Source organism: Aquarana catesbeiana, linkage group LG04, assembly GCF_042186555.1.
Source record: "Aquarana catesbeiana isolate 2022-GZ linkage group LG04, ASM4218655v1, whole genome shotgun sequence".
In the NCBI taxonomy this organism is placed as follows: domain Eukaryota; kingdom Metazoa; phylum Chordata; class Amphibia; order Anura; family Ranidae; genus Aquarana; species Aquarana catesbeiana.
Window position 1 is genome coordinate 293,394,806 of NC_133327.1, and position 27,760 is coordinate 293,422,565.

A 27,760-nucleotide genomic window follows, 5' to 3' on the forward strand; every position below is an offset into this window, starting at 1 on the left:
AACTAGTCAGGGACCAGCACTGCTGGAGCTGAGGGACTCTCCTAGCTGCCGGGGGAAGAACTCCTCCAGTGAGAGTGGGGGGGCAGCGAAGGGAAAGGAAAGACAAATTCTGGTGGTAGGGGACTCAATTCTTAGAAGGACAGAGAGGGCAATCTGTAACCAAGACCTGAAGCACCGAACAGTATGTTGTCTACTGGGCGCTCGGGTTTTGCACATCACGGATCTTGTGGACAGATTACTGGGAGGGGCTGGGGAAGACCCAGCTGTCATGGTGCATGTTGGCACAATGACAAAGTCAGAGGCAGATGGAGTGTCCTAAAGAACGATTTTAGGGACTTAGGAGCTAAATTGAGGAAAAGGACCTCCAAGGTAGTATTCTCAGGAATACTACCGGTACATCGAGACACACCAGAAAGGCAGAAGGAGATTAGGTAAGTAAACAAGTGGCTGAAGAGCTGGTGTAGTAAGGAGGGGTTTGGGTTCCTGGAGGCCTGGGCCGACTTCTCAGTCGATAACCGGTACTATAGAAGGGACGAACTGAACCTAAATGAGGAGGGTGCAGATCTGCTGGGAATGAAGATGGCCAAAAAGTTAGACGGGTTTTTAAACTAGGCGATGGGGGGAGGGTCCAGAGGTAGAGATAGTCAGCGTGGAAGATATTCCAGAGGGTAATATTGGGGGCATTAGTGGTAGGTTGACCAAAGCACAAAAACACAAGGTAAGTATGGTAGCAAGTCCTAGTTGCAATTTTGAAACACCCAATACGAGGACAATATGCGACCGGTCTAAACTATGTGGCTTGTTCACCAATTCCAGGAGCATGGCGGACAAGATGGGTGAACTAGAGATACTGTTGTACGAGGAGGATTTGGATTTTGTGGGAATTTCAGAGACCTGGTTCAACAGCTCTCATGATTGGCTGGTAAACATTCAAGGGTATACCCTTTACCGCAAGGATAGAGAGGGTAAAAAAGGGGGAGGGATATGCCTATATATCAAGAATAATGTACAAGTGAATGTGAGAGATGACATCACTGAGGGGGCTAGGGAGGAGGTGGAATCCTTATGGGTAGAGCTCCAAAGGGATGAAGCTAAGGGGAAAATAATACTAGGAGTATGCTATAGGCCCCCTAACCTGAGGGAGGAAGTGGAGACAGATCTCCTATCACAATTTGGATTAGCAGCAAGGATGGGAAGTGTTATCATAATGGGGGATTTTAACTATCCAGACATAGACTGGGCAGAGGGAACCGCGCATTCATTTAAGGCTCACCAGTTCCTTAATGTCTTGCAGGACAATTTTATGGGTCAGATGGTAGACGCACCAACTAGAAATAAAACATTACTGGATCTACTGATTACCAACAATACAGACCTGATCACGGATGTGGAAATACGGGGCAATTTAGGTAACAGCGATCACAGGTCAATTAGTTTCAGTATAAATCACACAGATAGGAAACATAAAGGGAATACAAAGACACTGAATTTCAATAGAGCCAACTTCCTTAAACTACAAACCTTGCTAAAAGGCATAAATTAGGAACAAAGAATACGGAGGAGAGATGGGTTTACTTTAAGAGTATATTAAATAAGGGCATTAGCCAATGTATCCCATTGGGTAATAAATTTAAAAGGGCGAACAAAAGTCCTGGATGGCTTAAAGCGGGGTTCCACCCAAATTTTGAACATTATCTCTATGCATTCTCTTCCTTGCCTAGATGCTGACATGCTGTGTAAAAAAAATTAAATCGCTGTAATTACCTTTTTTTTTTCTAATCTTCTTAGCACTTCCTGGTTTTCCTCCCATGGGAGTAGGCATGTTTCTAGCCTCTCCCAGACCTCCCACAGTCCCCTGGGAGCTAGTCTCAGGCTTCCCAGCATGCATTGTGCAACAGCATCATCACAACATTTTTACAGACAGTCTACTGACTGGAATGGTACCAGCTGATTGGAAAGAAGCCAATGTAGCACCAATATTTAAAAAGGGCCCAAAATACATCCCTGGGAATTACAGACCAGTTAGCCTAACATCAATAGTATGTAAACTCTTGGAGGGGATGATAAGGGACTATATACAAGATTTTAGTAATGAGAACGGTATCATTAGCAGTAATCAGCATGGTTTCATGAAGAATCGTTCTTGCCAAACCAATCTACTAACCTTCTATGAGGAGGTGAGTTGCCATCTAGATAAAGGAAGGCCCATAGACGTGGTGTGTCTGGATTTTGCAAAAGCATTTGACACAGTTCCCCATAAACGTTTACTGTACAAAATAAGGTCCATTGGCATGGACCATAGGGTGAGTACATGGATTGAAAACTGGCTACAAGGGCGAGTTCAGAGGGTGGTGATAAATGGGGAGTACTCGGAATGTTCAGGGGTGGGTAGTGGGGTTTCCCAGGGTTCTGTGCTGGGACCAATCCTATTTAATTTGTTCATAAACAACCTGGAGGATGGGATAAACAGTTCAATCCCTGTATTTGCAGACGATACTAAGCTAAGCAGGGCAATAACTTCTCAGCAGGATGTGGAAACCTTGCAAAAAGATCTGAACAAATTAATGGGGTGGGCAACTACATGGCAGATGAGGTTCAATGTAGAAAAATGTAAAATAATGCATTTGGGTGGCAAAAATATGAATGCAATCTATACACTGGGGGGAGAACCTCTGGGGGAATCTATAATGGAAAAGGACCTGCAAACCATGCAAACAGAATTTTGGCATGCATTAAAAAGGGGATCAACTCCAGAGATAAAACGATAATTCTCCCACGCTACAAGACTCTGGTCCGGCCGCACATAGAGTATGCTGTCCAGTTCTGGGCACCAGTCCTCAGGAAGGATGTACTGGAAATGGAGCGAGTACAATGAAGGGCAACAAAGCTAATAAAGGATCTGGAGGATCTTAGTTATGAGGAAAGGTTGCGAGCACTGAACTTATTCTTTCTGGAAAAGAGACGCTTGAGAGGGGATATGATTTCAATATACAAATACCATACTGGTGACCCTACAATAGAAATAAAACTTTTTCGCAGAAGAGAGTTTAACAAGACTCGTGGCCACTCATTAAAATTTAGAAGAAAAGAGGTTTAACCTTAAACTATGTAGAGGGTTCTTTACTGTAAGAGCGGCAAGGATGTGGAATTCCCTTCCACAGGCGGTGGTCTCAGCGGGGAGCATCGATAGTTTCAAGAAACTATTAGATAAGCACCTAAATGAACGCAACATACAGGGATATACAATGTAATACTGACACATAATCACACATAGGTTGGACTTGATGGACTTGTGTCTTTTTTCCATCTCACCTACTATGTAACTATGTAACTATGTAAGATTTTTATCCTTTAACATCACATTTTATTGTATTTAATGTTTGATAATATATTGTATTTCTTTCCTCATTCCCTAATTACCATGATTGTAATATGCTGTGAATGTCCCCTTTGTCCTCATGCATGCTGGATTTTTATGTAATTATTTTTTTTGTCCTTCATACATATTTGCCTTCACTTACCTCCCCAGCATGGTCTCCTGGCCCTATATTCACCTCGTGGAGTCACTTAACAATGTATTTTATCAGCTCCATAGTAGTGATTTACCCCAAACACCCCCTAAAATGTTTTTAAATGTGATTTGTGCTTTAAATTCTGGCAGAGTGCCAGAAGCTTTTTTTGGGGGGTCCCCAAATCATTTGGAACCCTCCCCCTAACTGCTAAGTCAGCTGATACCAATTCTCTATCTATCCTCAATCATCTATCTGCTGACTTTGCCAAACCCATATATACTATACCCACCTCTTTTGTGGTCAGATTTATGGATGAATTCCCCAAAGAATGTAGTGCAAGGGCCTGCCTGTATACTTTCAAATGGTATTGTTTAAAGTTTTTGTATCCTATTATTATCTTGATAAGTAATAGCAGAATTTACAAATGTGCTCAAATGCGTACAGTGTGTATTTACATATTTGTATTATGACACTTCTTACCTGTCCAGTGGGCTGTCAATAGTGTAAGTAAGGAGGGGCTGGCCAAAGTAATACACATTATTTAGGCATTCATCTCTCAATGAAGTGGAGAGGGTTACCTGTCCAAAACATCTTCCCCCCCCCTAAAATGTTAGAAATGGCCCATGAGAGGGGGGGGATCTGATAGGTGGACCTTATACTTTGCAATAAATGTGAAAATACAGCGCTGTCAGAAAGGATAGTAAGACAAGGTGAAATTATTCACCAGTCTTATATATTAGATGTAAATACAAAAATCAAGCAGCAGTTAGAAATGTGAAATACCCACACTAGACAAGTTGTAAAATCGGAAAAACTGCGCTAAATGAGATCAAAGCAGAATGAATATCCACTCAGTGGAAACATAATATTAAAAGTCCATAAGAGTGAAGAGTAATAAACAGATGTTGTTGTTCTTCAGAGGAAGATTACAATATGAAATGCATCTTCATCCCAAGCAGAGGTGACATCACACATGAAATACACCGCAGAAGATAGTGATATGGATAGGACAGTCCTTCACCTAGAAAACCGCAGCCTCTTACCAGCTATTTTGATCTCTGGTCTGGAGATCACATACGCCTTTTAGCTTATAACCCAGCCACAGTCTCAGGATGAAGCGATAAGACAACAGCTCTCTTCCTCTCAAAACTTTTCTATTGGCCCACAGACAGCATCTCAAATGACAGCCACTGCGACAAAGTACCCCATGATTAGTGGGTTCTACACTATCCATAGACTGGGAGATCCTGCATCTCTGCGGTTTTCTAGGTGAAGGACTGTCCTATCCATATCACTATCTTCTGCGATGTATTTCATGTGTGATGTCACCTCTGCTTGGGATGAAGATGCATTTCATATTGTGATCTTCCTCTGAAGAACAACAACATCTGTTTATTACTCTTCACTCTTATGGACTTTTAATATTATGTTTCCACTGAGTGGACCTTATACTTTGGTCTTTAAAAACTCCCTCAAATAAATCTTATCTTGATGTTGGCCAAGAATGTTTGTGTCTAATCTGCTTTCCCTGTTTATGTGCAAAATGACTAATTTTTTGTTGTTGTTTGACTCCACAGTTTCCTTCCACGCCACAGGAATGGCAGACTGTGACCTCCCACTTTGCCCAGCGGTGGGACTTTCCTAACTGCGGAGGGGCAATTGATGGGAAACACGTCCACATCGTCCCACCACCCAACTCGGGGTCATACTATTTCAACTATAAGGGGTTCAATAGTATTGTGATATTGGCAGTGGTGTCGGCTTCTTACGAGCTCCTGTATGTGGACGTGGGGAAGAATGGCCGGATGTCCGATGGTGGAGTCATCGCCCAGACAGAGTTCTACAGGCGTCTCCAGAATGGCAGCTTGGACTTGCCACCTCCAGAAGACAATGTGGAAGGACTCCCATTCATCTTCATAGCGGTTGAAGCGTTTGCGCTGGGGGACCATCTTATGCGGCCATTCCCTATGAGGACCCTCACCCCGGACCAGAGGGTTTTTAATTACCGGCTGGCCAGAGCCAGAAGAGTGGTGGAGAACACGTTTGGAATCATAGCCAGCCAGTTCCGCCTATTTCTTACACCCATACACATGGCAGAGTACAAACTTGCGTGCTGTGTTCTACACAACTTGTTACGGCAACATTCTGCCAACTATGCTGGCTCAGTTGGGCCTGAGGCTGGAATTCAAAATGAACCAACCCTAACGGCATTGAAAGTGGCCGTCCTGGCTTGCCCCCCCCCCGTGATGTCCGGCTAAGATACCTTGAATACTTTGCGGGTAGGGGGGCTATCAATATGCCAGACAATGTCTGAAACCTTTTTAAAAAAAAAAAAAACTTAACTACTAAAATCTTTGGTGACATTTACTGCTTGTGTTTCTTTTAGCTGACCCTGATAGAAATGTGGTGAGTCCTGAAAATGGCGTGATTGTGTAACATTACAAAGCATTGTTGGGTGTTATTTACTAAAGGCAAAGACACTCTGCACTACAAGTGCACTTGAAACTGCACTTGTAGTGCAAAGTGGATTTTCCCTTAGGAAATAACCACCATTGTCACTGAAAACACCAATTAGAGCACAACAAAAGTTTTGGAGCGTTGAAACAATAATCCACACATTCTTGATTAACAATCTTTTTAATACCAGCACAATCACATGTGCATTTAGAAAAGGTTTTTTAAAACAAACCAACATGTTTGTTGTATAACAATTTTGGGGTTACATTAGAAAAAGTAGAAATGTCCATTTAAGATAAAACAGGCATGTTTAAAACCAACAAGAGAGACACAAATCTTGAACTTACAAAGTTCACATTTGGTAGAACTTGAAGGCAATATCATACATGATTATTTACAAACTGTGTTTGATATTGCGTTCAGATGGGGTGAAGTCAGCCCTAGAAAAGCCAAATTTTGAAGATGAACACAAATTGCCTAATATCAACATGTGCTAGCTGCCATCATGGGGGCTTAAAGGACGTGTTTTGTGGGTGAAACCCCTTACTCACAGCTACTTTATTATGACACACTGTGTGCATCTTCAAAATTTGGCTTTTCGCAAATATGTCAAAAAAATGGTCAAAAGTTTTAGCTCACAAAAAGCACAAAAAAAAAGGGATTTCGAGGGGTTTTAAACTCTCCCTAAAACATCAATGATGTTCTTCATTTTTTTTTTTTTTGAACATCATTGATGCTTTTCTGGATGTTTTCCAAGTCCCTATTACACCCCATGATCTCCCCGATCAGGATCTGTGAACTTTCTGAGGTGAAATGCCCTGGATCCACAACATCACGATCACCTAAAAAGATAGAAACAAAACACATCATGTATTATAAATATGCCAGCATCCATCTCTTACCTGAGCCTGTGGTCGCAGACACTCACCTGTTGTGGTGACTAGTTCCACCACGTCTTCCTCCTCCTGCTCTGCTTGGCTTGGGTCTCTGGTCTCCTTGGATGAGGGGTGTCCTTCGAGTCTTTAATCCCCTATGTAAAAAAAAATAGGTATACTTAGCACACAGATATTTCATGGCATAAATAGAAATATGAAACATTGCTTGGAAGTGGGGTACAATTGTCTGTTTTGGCAGAGTTCCAAGATGTAGAATTTTTATTGTCCTTTGTCAAGCTTCAATACTTTACCTGTTTAGTACAAGCTTCACAGATGGAGACACCCCTATAGTATGCACTGGAGCACCTCTGTGGACCCCCTAATAAAAAGTGTGTTCTTGTGTCCCACACTAGTGCTCCAGCATCCAGATGTGAAAACTGCTCAGTGTCCTCTCCTTACACAGAATCTAGTTTGCATTTCATTCTAGTTACAAACCCATCTACACAACCAAATTATTTTCAGGCAAGTAGACCATAACAAAAATGTTGGCAAATGCATATGGCCAAAACAATGGTGTTTTCTAGGCCGAACGAACAATGTTTTAAACGAATGAATAATGTGCCCATGAACATGAAAGTTGACATTTTAAACTGGACAACAGTTAAGAAAAGCACATGGAGCAGCACGAACATAATAAACATAAAGAATAGGAAAAGTTATTATAAGTAGGGGATTGGCGCTGTCCAACTGTGATGATAATTATAAATGAAAAAAATGTTTTCTCAGCATATATATCCCAAATATTCGTGTCAAAAAATATTAAATATTATTGTGCATATAACAAAGTGTTTACAAAGACTGAAGTGTATCAAGTGTACATAATCCACCTATACAGTACAATATGGTAAAGTGCAATGTGCTCCTAAAGTGCGTGCAAAATATCTTATATTCAATGGTTATATATCTATAGAAAAGGTACCTATATCTTATAAAATGGCAGAAGAAACAAGATCCAATATATGAACACAATAATGATATTCAAAGCGAACAATTATGTTGAGAATAAAAAGTGAAAAAAATATAAAAAGACCCCAGCATGTGTGCATGAAAAATACAATTATGGCAATCAAAGCAAACAATTAATTGGAGAGAAGATGTGAAAAAATATATATATAAAATATAAATTCCCAGCATATGTGCATAAAAATCCAAACAAAAAAAAAAATGTTGGTGTGTAAAAAACAAAATTTATGAAAAGTAAAAGTCTGCAAAAAAATCCTAAAAAATGTCCTTCTGGTGAAGAAAAGCGTGGTCACAGCGTTCAACTGTTAATATCCCGTCCTTATTTTATATATATATATATTTTTTCACATCTTCTCTCCAATTAATTGTTTGCTTTGATTGCCATAATTGTATTTTTCATGCACACATGCTGGGGTCTTTTTATATTTTTTTCACTTTTTATTCTCCACATAATTGTTCGCTTTGAATATCATTATTGTGTTCATATATTGGATCTTGTTTCTTCTGCCATTTTATAAGATATAGGTACCTTTTCTATACATATATAACCATTGAATATAAGATTTTTTGCACGCACTTTAGGAGCACGTTGCACTTTACTGTATTGTACTGTATAGGTGGATTATGCACACTTGATACACTTCAGTCTTTGTAAACACTTTGTTATATGCACAATAATATTTAATATTTTTTGACACGAATATTTGGGATATATATGCTGAGCAAACATTTTTTTCATTTATAATTATCATCACAGTTGGACAGCGCCAATCCCATACTTATAATAACTTTTCACGTTTTGGATTTCACCTTGGTTATTTTCATTATAGGGGGGCAGCAGTCCTTTCCTAGGTTTTATATTCCTAAGCGCGGAACTACTGTCATTCATAAAGAACAGGAACACAGGACAACTACTTACTTTTTTGCAGCACTCTCCGGATCCTTCTGTACTGCTCATGCTCTCTTAATTTGAGGTCCGACCACCGCTTCCTGAGCTGATCTTTCGATCGTCATACCCCAAAATTCCGGTGCAGACTCTTGACCACTTTCGCCATTATCTTGGCCTTTCTGACATTTGGGTTGGGGTAAGGTCCATACTTCCCGTCATAGTCGGTCCTCTTCAGGATGTTGACCATCTCCAACATCTCCCCAAAGGACATATTTGAGGCCTTAAATCGTCTCTTTCTGAAACGGGATGTTTCTGGCTTTGGGCTCTCCTCCTCCTCAACGTTGCTGCCATGTGCTCTTCCCCCACTGCGCCAAAAGAGAAGGGGTGGGGAATAGACTAGAAATCGTCAGGGGAGTGTCTATAAAGTGTAACACGCGTGCGTAGTACGTACGATCTGTGAGCGGAGGAAGGAGTATCGGAGGCGCCGATCGTGATAACGAAGGTAAGATCAAAACTTGGGCCTATACTGCTTCTAGATTGAGGCCTATATTGTAACAAGATTAGGAGAGTTTCACCTGACATTAGGGTTTGTCTTGTGTATTGCAGATAAAATAGATGGCTTCAATGACCACAACTTCCTCCCCCTGTTCATAGACAAGTACAGGGAGCTGCCCTGTCTGTGGCAGGTGAAACATCCACATTATAATCACAAACAAAGAGGCAGGCAGTGCTGGAGAAACTGCTGGAGTTAGTGAAGCCGGTGGTCCCCACAGCAACCATCCCGTATTTAAAAGCCAAAATTGGTGGCCTGAGGAGCAGTTATCTTAGGGAGCGCAAGAAGTTCACGGATTCCCAGAGATCAGGAACAGCAGCAGATGACGTTTATGTCCCCAGGCTGTGGTACTATGAGAGACTGCGATTTCTGTCACACCAGACTGGAGTCAGGGAATCCCTCTCAACCCTTCCTTCCACTCTTCCTTCCACCCCAGCTGAGGCTTCCGATGTCAAACCTGGGACTCTTCCAGCCAGGAAGAAGTGGAGGAGCCCAGCTTGAGCCAGGTATAGCATTCTTCCACAGATTTCTGGTCAATAAATAAATGATGTTTACTAGATGTTATTATTGATCACTAATTGCTGGATTAAGAAAGTGTTTTACATATCAATAGACAGTAGTGGGCAAAAATAATTGGGACAATAATGAAAAATGCTGGGCTCAGAATGATCATCTGTTATATTTGTTAACATTCAATTTGCAACAGTCATGAGATGAAAATTGTGTGTGATTGATGAAGAAAAAACTAAAACTATGTCCCTTTTTCATACACAGGAAGACCTCAGCCAGGACGCTGCTCTGGAATGTGGCACACAGGAGGAGGCTGTGGAATGTGGCAGCCAGGAGGAGGCGGGGCTAAGTGGCAGCCAGGAGAAGCCTGGGTCCAGTAGGAGCCTGACAGAATCGCAGGTTCCTCCCCTCCGCCTTCCAACCAAAACACCCAGGAAGGGGAGTCACGTGCAGGATTCAGCACTCAGGCTGATTCAGGAGGCTTCTGTGTCCCTCAGAGCCACCCCCACTCCTGAAGAGGCTTTTGCCTGCATGGCTGCCACCAAACTGCAGGGCATGCAGGAGGGCCAACGCCAGCTGTGTGAGGACCTTCTTTATAAAGTCTTAACCAAGGGGGTGAGGGGCGAAATCACACCCAATACCCACCTGAGTGAGTTGGACCATCCTCCTCCTCCTCCAGGTCCTACTCCTCCTCCTGCCACAACTCCACCACCACAGCCACAGGGTGGAAGGAAGCGTGGAAGGAAGACCAGAGAGTGATGACCTGGGTTCAGTCTGGTCTGGCAAAAGATACAGGCTCTTGTATGACCACAGCCTGGGGACACAGATGTCATCTGCTGCTTTCAGGATCTCTGGGACTTCTGGACCAGACTGCACTCCCTTAGATAAGGACTCCTCAGGCCACCAGTTTTGCAGTAACATAATTGATGTCTGCCCTGGGGGTCCAAGGCTTCACCAATTTCTGCTGTTTCTCCAGCGTTGCCTCCCTCTTTGTTTGGTTATGAGCCCTTAATAAAGGTTTTTTGGTTTCAATTATACTCGCCTGTGTGTGTTTTCATTCAAAAAGGACAGTTTGTTTGTGAGGATTCAGGTACATTTCTAAAGTGCAATGTGAAATTAACAAGAGACACCAACACCAAGCAATCTCCTTGAGATTAAATAATACAAGATAATAATGGTGTTGTGGTAACTTGACACACAAAACACACACAAAAATATTCAGGATGTTAAATAACTAAAAAAAAAAAAATAACAACAAGATCAGCCTTGAAAAAAATACAAACCAAAAAAAAAAATCACATCAGGCTTGAACAAAAAAAAAAAAAAATGATATAGATTTTTTGTCAGATGTGACAAATCATAATATATTGAGGGAATCACGATAAAATAATAAAGAAAGAAGTTTGTGAGAAGTCTGTGTGAATATCAGCAGCAAAACTACTTCGTTCTTCCTGCATTATAAAGAAGAAGAGAGTGCGCTGCATTAAACAATTTTAAACACTGCAGCCTGACGAAAGTGCTCTATCCATTCCGAATGCTAATTTTACCAGACCGAGCTGTTCCGTCTCGGAATTTCTTCCGAGCATGCGTGGCACTTTGTGCGTCGGAATTGTCCACACACAGTCGGGATTGACGCGATCGGATTTTGTTGTCGGAAAATTCTATAGCCTGCTCTCAAACTTTGTGTGTCGGAAAATCCGATGGAAAAAGTCCGATGGAGCCCATATACGGTCGGAATTTCCGACAACACGCTCCGATCGCACATCCAACCGTGTGTACGGGGCATAAGTGTTGATGAGGGAATCCCTCCAGCAGCGCTATTGTGTTCTGCTGGCGGGGAGCCTTCCTGCCAGCAGAACACAATGATCACTGCTAGCAGCTATAGCCGCTGGCAGTAATAGCATGCAAAAAATATGACAGCCTGGTTGTACTGAACTTAATCGATGGACAGTCTTCAGTACAACCAGCCTGCCCACAGATGGATTGAATCTTGGAAGGTCCAAGCTTAACCAGTCGAGATTCAATCCACCTATGGCTGGCTTAAGGTGATTCTGTAAATATTATCTAGGCCTTTAGCTGACCCTTGCTAGATAAAACTTTTTTATATTTCAATCTGTTTATTGTTTTTTTTTGTCATAATGCAAAGAAAGTACAAAACAATAACACGTATGTAAACAATTAACATACTGTTATTAAGGCACATGAAAAGAGAGAACATGTCAAAGATATGAAACAAACAGGTTCAAATTGCACATTGATATGACTGATGATGAGGGATATCTCTACATGATGCAGGGACATTAGTAGTATCAAGAGACCTATGTATATAGGGTGGAGCCTTGTGACGTAATTTCCGGTGGCGTTTTACGGAAGTGCGGTGAGGAGGTGAGTGTGTCACTACTCCCATTGTTTCTTACTGCAATTTTTATTCTTACTTGATGTAAGCAGCTTCTTTTACTTAATAAATTTACTTTTTAATAAATTTACTTTTTATTTGGCAATATTGCACTATGGCTGTTCTTTGTTTCCTTTGAGCGCCATTTATACAAGAAGTGCCATTTCTTGGAGCGAGCTGTTTCCTCTACATATGGAGTTTCCCAAGATGTTTTGATACCAAGATCTGGATGTAGTTCTTCGTCTTCACTTGGGACCTGGTTGTCTTTACAGATCCATCAGCAGGATTCCTTATCTGACTGGCTGATGAGCCTTGTTTGACCTTTGGGTCATTTTTGGAGATGAGTGGCCAATTCATAAATCGATGTTTGGATTGATGTGTTGTCTGTTTTTTCTTCTATCAAGTCACTCCTATGAAATTTTTATCTCTATATGAACTGATTCCTACCATTAGGCTTTAGTTGGACTTTTATTTACATTTATTTATTTGTATGTTTTGGATAATTATCATGTTCATTCTTTAAGTATATTAATTCATGGCATGCTATTGAATAAGCGCACCACTCTTACTTCTTCCTTTTCATATGTATACATATAAACAATGTAAAGAATTCACTTTTTTTTTTCTTGTCCTGGAGACTGTAAGTAAACCATAATAACAGACAGGCCCTGTGTAATATATTTATGCTTCTTCAAATGGTCACAAACCAATTTCACAAAAACTGGTCAATACAGAAAGTGAACCAGAAAGAAAAGAGAGAAGAAAAAGAGGTGGGGGAAGAAAAGGTGAGGGCAGTCAGGGTCGCGTCGTCCCAGACCTCAAGTATCCATAGACAAGAATTATATCCAGGGTTGCCATGTTTTATCAAATTTAGCCTGGTTGTTATAGAGGGTGCAGGTCGTCTTATCGTTAATCATGATCCAGTTCAATTTTTGTTTGAAAATAGTCAAAGTTACTATTGACTGGTTCCCACAATGCGCAATGTCTTTCCTAGTGGCCAGGACCATTTATGAAATCAAGCAGAGGTGGCTCTAGGCTTTGTGAGGCCTTAGGCAAAACTTAGACATGAGGCCCGACTCATGCCTATAATGGGAAAAAAAATTCATGCAAGAAAAATGGCGGCAGAAAGATGCACAGATCAAGCACACAGGTGATCAACACCAATTCCAGGGCACTCTCCTCACCCATCAGACATATGCAGCCAATACAACATCTGAGACCCAGCAAGGTGACAACCCATCTAGGAATTACTCCCATTGCCTTAGGAGAATGGGCAGGGGATGTCAATGTGTTATTCTACATCCACAGAGGAAGGAGAGTTTGGGGATCCCAGCACAGCGCTGAAAGAAAAGGGAGAGAGAGAGGGTAGGGAGAGAAAGTTAGGGGGGGATGGAAAGGGGGGGAGAGGGGGGAGAGAGAAAGAAGGAGCTGGAGAGAGAGGGAGGAGGGAGAGAGAGGGGGAGGAAGAGAGGGGGGAAGGAGAGAGAGAGAGGAGGAGGGAAAGAGAGAGAGGGGGGAGGGAGGGGAGGGAGAGAGGGGGGCATAGAGAGGAAGGGGGAGAGAGGAAGGAGAGAAAGGGGGAGGGAGAGAGAGCGAGAGGGTTGGACCAAGGGGGAGGGAGAGAGAGAGATGGGGGAGTGAGAGAGAGACAGGAGGAGGGGGAGGATGAGAGGGAGTGAAAGTGGGGTTGGAGGGAGTGAGAGGGGGAGGGAGTGTAGGTTCTCCAGATAGGAAGTCTCCTATGCGTAGCAAGCCTTTCTTCTCCCACCATCAAAAAAGCAGTGGGGATAGTCCCGGTATAAACTCCTTATTATTAATAGAGATAAAGGCATATGTTGTGACCAGAGTTTTTTTCTTTGTTTAATGACTGTCCCATACTGATAATGAGAAAGAAAGTGTAGGACATACAATAGGGGAAAGCAACCTGCCATTGTAGCTGCAATCAAATCCCTGTAGCATTACAGGGCTTCCACGTTAACCCAATGTGAAGTTGGACCTGAAACTGTAGTGGGTGCTAGCTGGGCTATTTCTACCGCTTGGTGATTATCGGCCAAATTAGAGACTCCTTGGTCACCCTGGGTCTACAGAGTGTAAAAAAAATCAGCTTATTAATTCTAGAGTGTCTATTTACCCAGATAAAACTCAAAACTTTTCACTAAAATGTCAGCAGATCTCGCGATCGTGATAGGGAGGTTCCGAAAGAGGTATAAAATACTGGGCAGTATGTTCTAGCTAAAACTTTTTTAAGCCTAATTGTTTATATGTTAATTGTTTTATGTACCATATTTGTAAATATAATGTATAGGGGAACATGCCAGATTTTTTTCCTAAAGTTAACATTTTGAGCATAGTTGTCTGTTTTTATCTTGAATGGATTTTCTTCTGCAGTGACCCTTTCAGCTTTTTTTTCTAGCTATCATTCTCTCTGCTTTATGATTATCTAGCCTACTTTGGGAAATGGCATGCAGTGACTAAAGTAAAATAAAAAAAAAAAACATTAGCATGTACAAGTAGAAAATAATGTGCATGTCAATGCATGGCCAGACAACTAACTAAAACCACATTACACAGACTTATGCCACGTACACACGAGCAGATTTTCCATCAGAAAAAACTTGGAAGGTTTTTCCGACGGAATTCCGCTCAAGCTTGCCTTGCATACACACGGTCACACAAAAGTTCTGTGAACTTTCGACCGTCAAGAACGCGGTGACGTACAACACTACGACGAGCCGAGAAAATGAAATTCAATGCTTCCGAGCATGCGTCGAATTGTTTCCGAGCATGCATAGGAATTTTGCGTGGCGGAATTTGTACATTTTTGGATAGGAACTTTTTCCGACCGAAAAATTGAGAACCTGCACTCAATGTTTTGCTGGCGGGAATTCTGCCAGCAAAAGTCCGATGAAGCATACACACGGTCGCATTTTCCGACCAAAAGCTCTCATCCATCTTTTGCTGGCCGAATTTCCGATCGTGTGTACGTGGCATAAGACATTTAGCTGTATAACTTTTTATATATCCATCTATTTAATAGAAATTCCATTGTCTGTAATAAAATGTGTCCACAAATGTTAATGAGAATGACTACCAACATAGAATATGCATATGAGGCTCATTGATATGAGGCCGGTCCAATTTAGCTGTATTTAAGAAAATATGATTGAAAAATAAAAAATACTTACTCTTTCACCAGGTATACCTCTTCCTCCCTTTTCCCCCTTTATGCCTGGCTCTCCCTAAATAACATGGTAAAGGAAATTCACTTCTAAAAGATCAGTTATTTTAACACCAAAATTATTGAATCATAATTAACTTTTTAGATTAAAACAGAAAAATAATTCCAAAATATAATAAACAGCATACCTTGAAGCCTGTGTCACCAATTCTTCCATAAGCGCCAGGATTGCCACGAACCCCCTAATCAAACACATATGTAATAACTTCTTTAGAGATTTAATAATTTTATGATTTTAAATATAGTTCCATTACAAACCTTAATAAAATAAAAGTAAATGTGTTAGATACATTTATCATTTTATTACCAAATTTCCTGGACGACCAGATCCTCCACGTTCACCTGGATGGCCTTTTTCCCCCTACACATTGAGAAACCATCAATAAAAAATTGCCATTTTTAAAAAGTGTGATCAGTTTTCATTAGCAGTAACCTATTTTTTTGTATTACCTTTGTTCCTGCAGATCCCTGAACACCTAAAATTCCATGTGAGCATTTACAACCTTGAGAGTTAGCACCAATGCTTAGTTCAGCAGCACCCCCACACTATGAAGAAAAAAAATTCATAACAATATTGAATAAAATGCAACTTAGCATTATAACCTAAAAGTAGCACAATAACGAAATGGTATATGTTTGGTATTGGGCCAGTTCACAATAGGCTTTGAAAGTACAGAAATATTAGTAGTGGATAATAGATAGTTTTTAGTTATTACCCTCAGCATTCACTTACAGGTCTAACAATTTGACATTTGTCCAGTAAATCAGCATGTACATTTGTTCTGTGCAAATTGGGCTAAAATAAAGGTTCTTTAGGCTATGTTCTCCCATGAATGAATATTGTCTTCGTATGCACAGTAGTAAAATACAGCATTATGGCCACTAGAAAGATCTGAGGATAATAAGAAATTATTCAAGCTGAGGTTTTTTTGTTCATTCTGTTGTCTAGTACAGTAATCTGTTCATTCAATGTAAATTCATTATCCAAGTGTTAAAGTCATCAAGAATAACTGAGCCCTGTAACCAGAGACAAAATAAAGGTTTGTACAAACCAGGAACAGCAGAGCTGTTTTGGTTGGAGGAGGTTGTGAGAGAGAATAACTAGCAGACATTACAAGAGTTTTGAAAACTTCTTTGTGTTTTGTAGCTACATACTACACATCTACTGCTATATACTGTCTACTGCTGTATACAGGGTTTCTCTTCTTCGTCCTATGAGTCAGATGAGTATTACCATTATGAACTGCCTGCATGCTCTAACCTTTACTATCACAAATAACAAGGAGAAATATTTAACCGAGTAAAGCAAGCAGGGCCGGTACAAGGGGGGGCAGAAGGGACAGATGCCCTGGGTGGGACCATTTACTGGAGGAAAAGGGGCGCAATAGAAGCGCCAGTGAACCGGCCGCGCTAAATAGATAATTGACAACATGTGCCAAGTGCGCTCCTGCTACCGGCACAAGACTGAGACCAGCCCCGCCCCGCCTCTCATTTCCCTATCAGGCGGAGTTTCTGTCCTGCATTGGAGGTCCCTGGTGATCTACCCTTCAATCACCGACAGCTGGCGCCTGACGGGTAGATCGAGATGCATGCAGAGAAGCGCAAGAAGCGACTGTGATAAGTTTTCTCTCATGTTATGCTGCTCCCCGGTGGCCCCTCCTCTCTTCTTGTCCATCCCCATTTTCTTATTACATCATCTGGGATGGATGAGAAGAGAGGTGGGGCCGCCGGGGAGCAACGCTGTGTGACATGAAAGAGCTGATTACAGAGGCTTCCTGCGCTACTCTGCATGCTGGCTAGTAAACAATGTACCCCATAATGTGCTATGTGCCCTGATGTGCCCCATGATGTGCCCTGATGTGCCCCATGATGGGCACTGATGTGCCCTGATGTGCCCTATGATGTGCCCTGATGTGCCCCATAATGTGCTATGTGCCCTAATGTACCATGTGCTCTGTGCCCTGATGTGCTCCATGCCCTGATATGCTATGTGCCCTGATGTGCTATGTGCCCTGATGTGCCCTGTGCCCTGATGTGCTATGTGCCCTGATGTGCTTTGTGCCCCATGCCCTGATGTGCTATGTGCCCTGATGTGCCCCATGCCCTGATGTGCTATGTGCCCTGATGTGCTATGGGCCCCATGCCCTGATGTGCTATGTGCCCTGATGTGCCCCATGCCCTGATGTGCTACTGTATGTGCCCAGATGTGCTATCTGCCCTGTGCCCTGATGTGCCCCGTGCCCTGATGTGCTATGTGCCCTGATGTGCTCTGTGCCTTGATGTGCCATGTGCCCTGATGTGCCCCGTGCCCTGATGTGCTATGTGCCCTGATGTGCCCCATGCCCTGATGTGCTATGTGTCCTGATGTGCTATGTGCCCTGATGTGCTATGTGCCCCGTGCCCTGATGTACCCCGTGCCTTGCTGTGCTATGTGCCCTGATGTGCTCCATGTCCTGATGTGCTCTGTGCCCTGATGTGCTATGTGCCCCATGCCCTGATGTGCCCCGTGCCCTGATGTGCTATGTGCCCTGATGTGCTCCATGCCCTGATGTGCTCTGTGCCCTGATGTTCCATGTGCCCTGATGTGCCCCGTGCCCTGATGTGCTATGTGCCCTGATGTGCCCCGTGCCCTGATGTGCTATGTGCCCTGATGTGCTATATGCCCCATGCCCTGATGTGCTATGTGCGCTGATGTGCTCCATGCCCTGATGTGCTCTGTGTCCTGATGTGTCATGTGCCCTGATTTGCTATGTGCCCTGATGCGCCCCATGCCCTGATGTACTATGTGCCCTGATGTGCACCATGCCCTGATGTCCCCTGTGCCCTGATGTGCCCCTTGCCCTGATGTGCTATGTGCCCTGATGTGCTATGTGCCCTGATGTGCTATGTGCCCTACTGTGCCCCGTGCCATGATGTGCTATGTGCTCTGATGTGCCCCGTGCCCTGATGTGCTATGTGCCCTGATGTGCCCCATGCCCTGATGTGCCATGTGCCCTGATGTTCCCCCGTGCCCTGATGTGCCCCGCGCTCTGATGTGCTATGTGCCCTGATGTGCCCCATGCCCTAATGTGCTATGTGCCCTGATGTCCTATGTGCCCAGTGCCCTGGTGTGCTTTGTGCCCCGATGTGCTGTGCCCCATGCCCCGATGTGCTGTGCCCCGTACCCCGATGTGCTGTGCCTTAATGTTATGTGCCCTGATGTACTGTGACCTGTACCCTGATGTGCTGTACCCTGTACCCCGATGTGCTGGACTCTGTACCCTGATGTGCTGTGCCCTGTTGTGCTGTACCTTGATGTGCTGTGCCCTGATGTGCTGGACTCTGTACCCTGATGTGCTGTGCCCTGATGTGCTGTGCCCTGATGTGCTGTACCTTGATGTGCTGTGCCCTGATGTGCTGGGCTCTGTACCCTGATGTGCTGTGCCCTGATGTGCTGGGCTCTGTACCCTGATGTGCTGTGCCCTGATGTGCTATGTGCCCTGATGTGCTATGTGCCCCATGCCCTGATGTGCTATGTGCCCTGATGTGCTATGTGCCCTGATGTGCCCCGTGCCCTGATGTGCCCCGTGCCCTGATGTGCTATGTGCCCTGTGTCCTGATATGCCCCATGCCCTGATGTGCTATGTGCCCTGATGTGCTCCGTGTCCTGATGTGCTCTGTACCTTGATGTGTCATGTGCCCTGATGTGCCCCGTGCCCTGATGTGCTATGTGCCCTGATGTGCCCCGTGCCCTGATGTGCTATGTGCCTCGTGCCCTGATGTGCCCCATGTCCTGATGTGCCCCGTGCCCTGATGTGCTATGTGCCCTGATGTGCTCCGTGCCCTGATGTGCCCCGTGCCCTGATGTGCCCTGTGCCCTGATGTGCTATGTGCCCCATGCCCTGATGTGCCCCGTGCCCTGATGTGCTATGTGCCCTGATGTGCTCCATGCCCTGATGTGCTCTGTGCCCTGATGTGCTATGTGCCCCATGCCCTGATGTGCCCCGTGCCCTGATGTGCTATGTGCCCTGATGTGCTCCATACCCTGATGTGCTCTGTGCACTGATGTGCCATGTGCCCTGATGTGCCCCGTGCCCTGATGTGCCCCGTGCCCTGATGTGCTATGTGCCCTGATGTGCCCCGTGCCCTGATGTGCTATGTGCCCTGATGTGCTATATGCCCCGTGCCCTGATGTGCCCCATGCCCTGATGTGCTATGTGCCCTGATGTGCTCCGTGCCCTGATGTGCTCTGTGCCCTGATGTGTCATGTGCCCTGATTTGCTATGTGCCCTGATGCGCCCCATGCCCTGATGTACTATGTGCCCTGATGTGCTCCATGCCCTGATGTGCCCCATGCCCTGATGTGATATGTGCCCTGATGTGCCCCGTGCCCTGATGTGCTATGTGCCCTGATGTGCTCCGTGCCCTGATGTGCCCCGTGCCCTGATGTGCCCTGTGCCCTGATGTGCTATGTGCCCCATGTCCTGATGTGCCCCGTGCCCTGATGTGCTATGTGCCCTGATGTGCTCCATACCCTGATGTGCTCTGTGCCCTGATGTGCTATGTGCCCCATGCCCTGATGTGCCCCGTGCCCTGATGTGCTATGTGCCCTGATGTGCTCCATACCCTGATGTGCTCTGTGCACTGATGTGCCATGTGCCCTGATGTGCCCCGTGCCCTGATGTGCCCCGTGCCCTGATGTGCTATGTGCCCTGATGTGCCCCGTGCCCTGATGTGCTATGTGCCCTGATGTGCTATATGCCCCGTGCCCTGATGTGCCCCATGCCCTGATGTGCTATGTGCCCTGATGTGCTCCGTGCCCTGATGTGCTCTGTGCCCTGATGTGTCATGTGCCCTGATTTGCTATGTGCCCTGATGCGCCCCATGCCCTGATGTACTATGTGCCCTGATGTGCTCCATGCCCTGATGTGCCCCATGCCCTGATGTGATATGTGCCCTGATGTGCCCCGTGCCCTGATGTGCTATGTGCCCTGATGTGCTATGTGCCCTGATGTGCTATGTGCCCTGATGTGCCCCATGCCCTGATGTGCTATGTGCCCTACTGTGCCCCGTGCCATGATGTGCTATGTGCCCTGATGTGCCCCGTGCCCTGATGTGCTATGTGCCCTGATGTGCCCCACGCCCTGATGTGCCCCGTGCCCTGATGTGCCCCGCGCTCCGATGTGCTATGTGCCCTGATGTGCCCCATGCCCTAATGTGCTATGTGCCCTGATGTCCTATGTGCCCCATGCCCTGGTGTGCTTTGTGCCCCGATGTGCTGTGCCCCATGCCCCGATGTGCTGTGCCCCGTACCCCGATGTGCCTTGTGCCCCGATGTGCTGTGCCTTAATGTCGTGTGCCCTGATGTACTGTGACCTGTACCCTTATGTGCTGTGCCCTGTACCCTGATGTACTGTGCCCTGTACCCTGATGTGATGTGCCCTGATGTGCCCTGTACCCCGATGTGCTGGACTCTGTACCCTGATGTGCTGTGCCCTCATGTGCTGTACCTTGATGTGCTGTGCCCTGATGTGCTGGACTCTGTACCCTGATGTGCTGTGCCCTGATGTGCTGTGCCCTGATGTGCTGTACCTTGATGTGCTGTGCCCTGATGTGCTGGGCTCTGTACCCTGATGTGCTGTGCCCTGATGTGCTGGGCTCTGTACCCTGATGTGCTGTACCCTGATGTGCCCCGTGCCCTGATGTGCTATGTGCCCTGATGTGCTCCGTGCCCTGATGTGCTCCATGCCTTGATGTGCCATGTGCCCTGATGTGCTATGTGCCCTGATGTGCTATGTGCCCTGATTTGCTATGTGCCTCGTGCCCTGATGTGCCCCGTGTCCTGATGTGCCCCGTGCCCTTAAGGTGCTATGTGCCCTGATGTGCTCCGTGCCCTGATGTGCCCCGTGCCCTGATGTGCTCCATGCCCTGATGTGCCCCGTGCCCTGATGTGCCCTATGCCCTGATGTGCTATGTGCCCCGTGCCCTGATGTGTCCCGTGCCCTGATGTGTCCCGTGCCCTGATGTGCTCCATGCCCTGATGTGCTCTGTGCCCTGATGTGCCATGTGCCCTGATGTGCAATGTGCCCTGATGTCCCCCGTGCCCTGATGTGCTATGTGCCCTGATGTGCTATATGCCCCATGCCCTGATGTTCCCCGTGCCCTGATGTGCTATGTGCCCTGATGTGCTCCGTGCCCTGATGTGCTCTGTGCCCTGATGTGCCATGTGCCCTGATGTGCCCTGATGTGCTATATGCCCTGATGTGCCCCATGCCCTGATGTACTAGGTGCCCTGATGTGCTCCATGCCCTGATGTGCCCCGTGCCCTTATGTGTTATGTGCCCTGATGTGCTGTGCCCTGATGTGCTGTGCCCTGATGTGCTGTACCTTGATGTGCTGTGCCCTGATGTGCTGGGCTCTGTACCCTGATGTGCTGTGCCTTGATGTGCTGGGCTCTGTACCCTGATGTGCTGTACCCTGATGTGCTGTGCCCTGTACCCTGATGTGGCCTGGTGTGCTGTACCCTGATGTGCCTTGTGCCCTGATGTGCTGGGCTCTGTACCCTGATGTGCCTTGTGCCTTGATGTGCTCGGCTCTGTACCCTGATGTACTGTGACCTGTGTCCTGATGTGCCCTGATGTCCTGTACCCTGATGTGCTGTGTCCTGATGTGCTGTGTCCGATTAGAACGGTTTCATTGCACTGAATGGGGCGTGACAAGGTTCCCCAGTGTAAACCACACCCAAGTCACTGATCGCCGCCAATACTAGTATATAACAAATTCCCAGTATAGATCCCATCATCTGTAGGCGTTGTAGCTTTCACAGCGGGGGGGGGGGGGGGGCGCAGTTTTCCATCTTTGCCCTAGGCACCGGATGACCTTGTCCCGGCACTGAAAGCAAGCTCTGAGCAATGACGACAAATGGGAGGAAGGCAACAATTTCTCAGACACGTATTTTCATTATGTTACATAGAATTGAATGTATATTTTGGCATTTGAAAAAATGGAAAATAATCTGATAAGAACACCTAGTATAACCAATGCATTTATTCTCTTGTCAACACAGATTATCTCCTAAAGAGATCTAATATGAATGTCTAGGATGTATTTGGAAAGGGATAACTAGGAATGGTAATCCTCTGCTAAACATGTAGCAAAGCCAGATTTTCATTAACAAAGCCTTTTGGTTTTTTCCTCAGAGCAATGGAAGTATTCTTCCAGCTGCTGATGAAGTTCAGTGATTGGCACCTTCATTTTATGAAAATACACAAACATAGACATTATAATTTCTATTATACTGTAAGCCCTGTGTAGAATCCGTAAGAGATATGTAAGGCATAGGACCGCTGTCAGTTTTAAGAAAAGTTAAAATAGCAAGAAAACTCTTTAATGGAAAAAAAAAAACAGATGGTTTAAATGATGTTTTTTTTTTTTTTTTTAGTGATCGCTGTCAACTATTTTAAAATGGTACCTCTCTTAACCTGTAACCAGTAGCTATGCAATGTCAGTACTGATATTTAGAAAAAAAAGAAGCCATCAGAATTCTCACTGTACACCCGAAAGCAAATTATATTTAGCTCTGTGAATGTATGTAGTGAAATTTGCTCCCTAGTAAAGACATGGTTTAACTAAAGCTATAAAAACAAGCAACATGGAAGGAGCAAGCACCTAGTACATTACCGAAAAACATTTGTTCAATAATAAAATCTATAAAAATGGGTACTCACAAAATGGCAACTATCATGGAGCCATAGAACCACACAATGCTGTCCAGTGCAGACACACATATGCCGGTATAACCCTTGATGTGAAACGGCATATGTGTGTCTGCACTGCTCAGCATTGTGTGGTTCTATGGCTCATTGATAGTTGCCACTTTGTGAGTACCCATTTTTATAGATTTGATTGTTGAATAAATGTTTTTCGGTAATGCACTAGGTGCATGTGCCTTCCATTTTGTTTGTTTTTGTAGTATCAATCGGATCGCCCTGTCTGAGGAGGGCTGCACCCGCCCAGTTTTGGAATTACCACTGTCCTTGCTGCTTTCCACCATGGAAGACCTCATAGCACTGGAATTGATTGCTTGCCTTTTTAACTAAAGCTATATCCATCCCAGTGTTGATTCTTTAATACAGAAAGGGACCAGGTGACTATATTCAGAGTGGAGTATGATGTTTTCAGGTGTCAATGACCATATGGCAGATCAAGTAAACCGGCCTGCACACTTACTTGCTCATTAAGCTCACAACATTGCTCCAACAATGCCTTTCCTGGATCATGGTGTATTTCAAGCTTCTGGATGTCAACCTCCAATGGAAACAATATAAAATAAATTAATTTATATAATTATGTCCATGAATAGATTTCATACGTCGGAGTGGTTCAACAAGCTTGATGGATAAAGGAAAGATGTACATGGTTGTGTTGCATGCCACAAACTAATAGTGCATATTCATTCTAGTAAATATCATTACATGAGTACTTAAAAGATTAAATACAAGTTTTTCATGTTAAAGGTGACATTTTCATTGTACTTATCCTCTACTGAAGACATTTTGGTCTGACGATTTTAATATAGACAGTGTTTCTCAAGCTACGATCCACAGAGCACTGCTGAAATGTGGAATGCGCCAGATGGCCCCTAGTCATCCCATCTATACAGGACTTTGTGCAGTTACAATACAAATGAAAGACATTACAGTTACAGTACAATTCAATACAAAAGGGTTGGTAGAGCCCTGCTCTTGAGAGCTTACAATCTAAAATGTAGGGGCAGGTGGTACAAAAAGTAATAACTGTGTGAAGATGAACTGATGTTATTGCATACTGGACAAAAAGAAGCACATCACAGGGTCAGAGCAGTAAAGAGCATAACATAAAAAGACTGCTAATGCAGAACAAATATATGTGAGGCTTCCTATGAAAGTAGCAACAAGGTGTAAAGTCATTAAGAGGTGTGCAGAAAATGTTAATAGTTCATGCCTTTGGGTCATGAATGTAGGCAAAGGGGGGACATTGATTTGATTTGGCTTCAAGTAAGGACTTAGGGAGACTTACAATTCATTGTTGTATGCTTCAGTAGTTTTATATCACTTTGCGAGAGAAGTATCACTTTGCAATACAAATTTCCTGACTATGACCAAAAATACATAATCACATGCAAAGAAAATAAAGAACAGCATTTTTGGTCACTGCATCCCTTAATTCATTAACTTTGGTGAAAATCCCCTTGCAAAATGAACAGTCTATTTGCATTTAGTAAATCATCCCTAGTGCTTCTAAATGTCATGCTAAACAGCCCATATATTCATTATAAATGTATGACAATAACGAAGGAGAGGAGGTTCTCAAGATAATTATTTTCGTCAAACATATAAGAAAGCAATTGCAATGAAGAAAATAACTCTTTACATCAAAAGAGGGGTTGGATAGGAGAATACCTTGAGATGAGATATCCCCAACTTTCTTTCAGGGAAATTGACATTCTCCACAATAGGGACACTGTGGGGTTGATTTACTAAAGGCAAATAGACTGTGCACTTTTCAAAGTGCAGTTGCACTCTACAAAGTGCAGTTGCTCCAAAGCTTAGTAAATTAAGTAAATCTTTACTTTGCAAAGAATATCCAATCACGTGCAAGGAAAATTAAAAAAACAGCATTTTTGCTTGCAAATGATTGGATGATGGAAGTCAGAGCTTCTGCTCATTTACTAAACTCTGGAGCAGCTGCACTTGCAGAGTGCAACTGCACTTTGCAAAGTGCACTGCCTATTTGCCTTTAGTAAATAAAACCCTGTGTCTTTAGAGTAAGAGAAAGGATTGACAAAATATATTTTACTGACCATATTGAAGTACTTACCAATGAAGTGATCCTATTCTTTCGAGGAAGTTTCTCTTCTACTACAGAGGCATCGCTGACATCAGTACAGTCCAGACCCACTTTGGCATTACCATTTGTTACACTTACAGCTAACTTGTGCCATTTTCCATCAAAAAGCTGTTCATGATTGCTATGTTTCTGGAAAAGAAGAGTCTTGTCTGGTGTAGAGTAGAACAGGTTTACAGTCTGTGAATTGTTGTTAAAACTAAGTCCAATTTCTTGGTTTTTATTCCCATCAATAATCTTCCATATGTTCCAGATGCTCTGAGGCACAGCCTTTACAATTTTAAAAGTGGCGATAATAGAATAATCGGCAGGCAAACCATTTGGAGGAAAAGCACTACAAGATAATAAAATTAAATTTTGAGATATAGTTATATATCATGTATAGCACACACTAGAGAGCACAGACCCTCAAGATGCTACCCTTCATAATTCTGCAATATATTCCTTTTGTAAATAGATTGATATAGAAGAGATGGGAGCTATTGGTAAAAAAATATGGCACAAAAACTGAACCAAAAACCTAATTCTGCTCTACCACCTCTTGTATCAAAAATTTAAAACGTTGCTTCCCTGTGTATCTATGACCAAGGAGTTTTTTTTTCTTCTAGAGCATTCCTTTGGACATTAACCTTTTGAGGACCGTTAGATACTGCTGTCCCCTTACACTTGCAATAAAGGGTCAGGGGGAGAAAATGGTCATAGATGCACATGATAATTGAGGTGGATATTTGTGCTTTTTATTAGTAGGAGTGATTCCTGTCTGATGTGGTACCATTTTAATGTGTGTTTTTCATATATTTGATACAATAAACTTTGCTCTGGTTAATCTAGTGAGAAGGTAGAGAGGAATTAGGTTTTTATTTTCGGTTTTTGTGTATATATGATGTATACCTTTTATTGTTATTTTACTATCCCTGTAAATAAAAAGTGAAAACAATTTCAAACTATTTGGATTAGGGCTCGGTTCACACTAGCCTGACTCCAAAGTCGTGCGACTTTCAGTGCAACTTTTGAATCTGACATTGATACAACTTAGATGTGACTTTTTACACTCTGTGGCATTGAAGTCATATCAAAGTCAGACCAAAGTAGTGCGGGAACCTTTTCTAAAGTCAGACAGACTTGTGTAGTATCAGTTAAAACAGCTCTTATAGGGAAGCACTGAATTCCACATGTAATCCAACTTGGGGTCTCACAAGTTGGATCCTATGTCGCATCAGCGTAAACCGAGCATAAAGCAGTTTTCGTTATGATCATTTCATTTTTATGTTTTGTTGCTCACTTGACTGTAAGGCCCATATCACACTAGCAACCTTGTAGCAAAGGTTTGTAGCAGCTGGGAAATCTCTGCTTATTGCCTCTGGCACCTTGTAGCTATCTAGAGAGTTGTAGCTGGCAAAGATGCTTTTCTATACAGCTACAGATTGCTGGTAAGCCATGATCATCAACACCTATATTGGATTGCATAAATCGATGCAAATGCTTGTGATTATATCTTGAAATCCAAAAGCTGCAAAAGGTAAATCGCTCAGTGCCTGAGCAACAAAGCCCTTGAAATGTCTACAACATAGACCTTTTTTTGGTTGAATTTTGTAGTAACAATAACAAGACAATTCTGAAACTGCTACAAATCACTAGTGTGACACAGGTAAGAGTTCCATTAGTAACTTTGTAAATAAACAGATTTATCTAATACACAGCAGCACAAGTAGACTGCATAAAAACCCTGCATAAGCTTGTTTATCTAAATCAGATGCAAAAAGACAACCTTGTGTCAGTGGGAATATGGAACAGGAATAGATTTGCAGAAAAAATATTAAGCTAACATACAATACTATGGTTTGAACCTATTTTAATGGTATAATGGTTTTAGCTATTTTAAATTTACACTGTATTTCCAAATGTAAATAAAGCTTTTTTATCCCCTGTCATCCCAACTTTGACCATACTTTGTACATTATGACAGAGCACTAACCATTATAATAATTTTGTAAGAATGTATTAAATTCTCATTTAAAGCTTTTCTGTAATTGTTATTTTCAGCTCTTATTGACTCTCACTGCAAAAAATAATGACAAAATGGCAGTTGACACTTGCATGAAGAGCCAACAGGGTTGATTTACTAAAGGCAAATAATCTGTTCAGTATTTAAGGGAATTGTACCTTAGTTTAGTGAATGTGGTAAAAATTCCCAATTGCAAAGAATACCCCTCTTGAGTGTAAAAAAAAAAAAAAATACCCAACCACGTGCAAGAAAAAAAAAACTGCTTGCATATGTTCGGATGATGGAAGTCAGCAGAGTTTCACCTCATTCACTAAGCTAGAGAAAAATTCCGTTGCAAAGTGAACAGCCTATTTTTCCTTAGAAATCAACCAATTTATGCCAATTTTATTCTAAAATCATCTGTTCTTGAATTTTATTATCATCACAAAACAGATGAGTG

General features: G+C 43.4%; 1 protein-coding gene across 1 annotated transcript in view; it reads right to left on the reverse strand.

Moving 5' to 3' along the window:
* LOC141141237 (uncharacterized) overlaps window positions 1–27,760 on the reverse strand; it is a 151,629-nt gene that overhangs the window by 28,892 nt on the left and 94,977 nt on the right. Inside the window, exons 5-10 of the mRNA XM_073628921.1 lie at window positions 25,290–25,650; window positions 23,661–23,738; window positions 15,903–15,998; window positions 15,760–15,813; window positions 15,581–15,634; window positions 15,400–15,453 (exon numbers count right to left, since the gene is read on the reverse strand). Coding sequence (XP_073485022.1) covers window positions 15,400–15,453; window positions 15,581–15,634; window positions 15,760–15,813; window positions 15,903–15,998; window positions 23,661–23,738; window positions 25,290–25,650 — 697 coding nt within the window. The remainder of the gene's footprint in view (window positions 1–15,399; window positions 15,454–15,580; window positions 15,635–15,759; window positions 15,814–15,902; window positions 15,999–23,660; window positions 23,739–25,289; window positions 25,651–27,760) is intronic.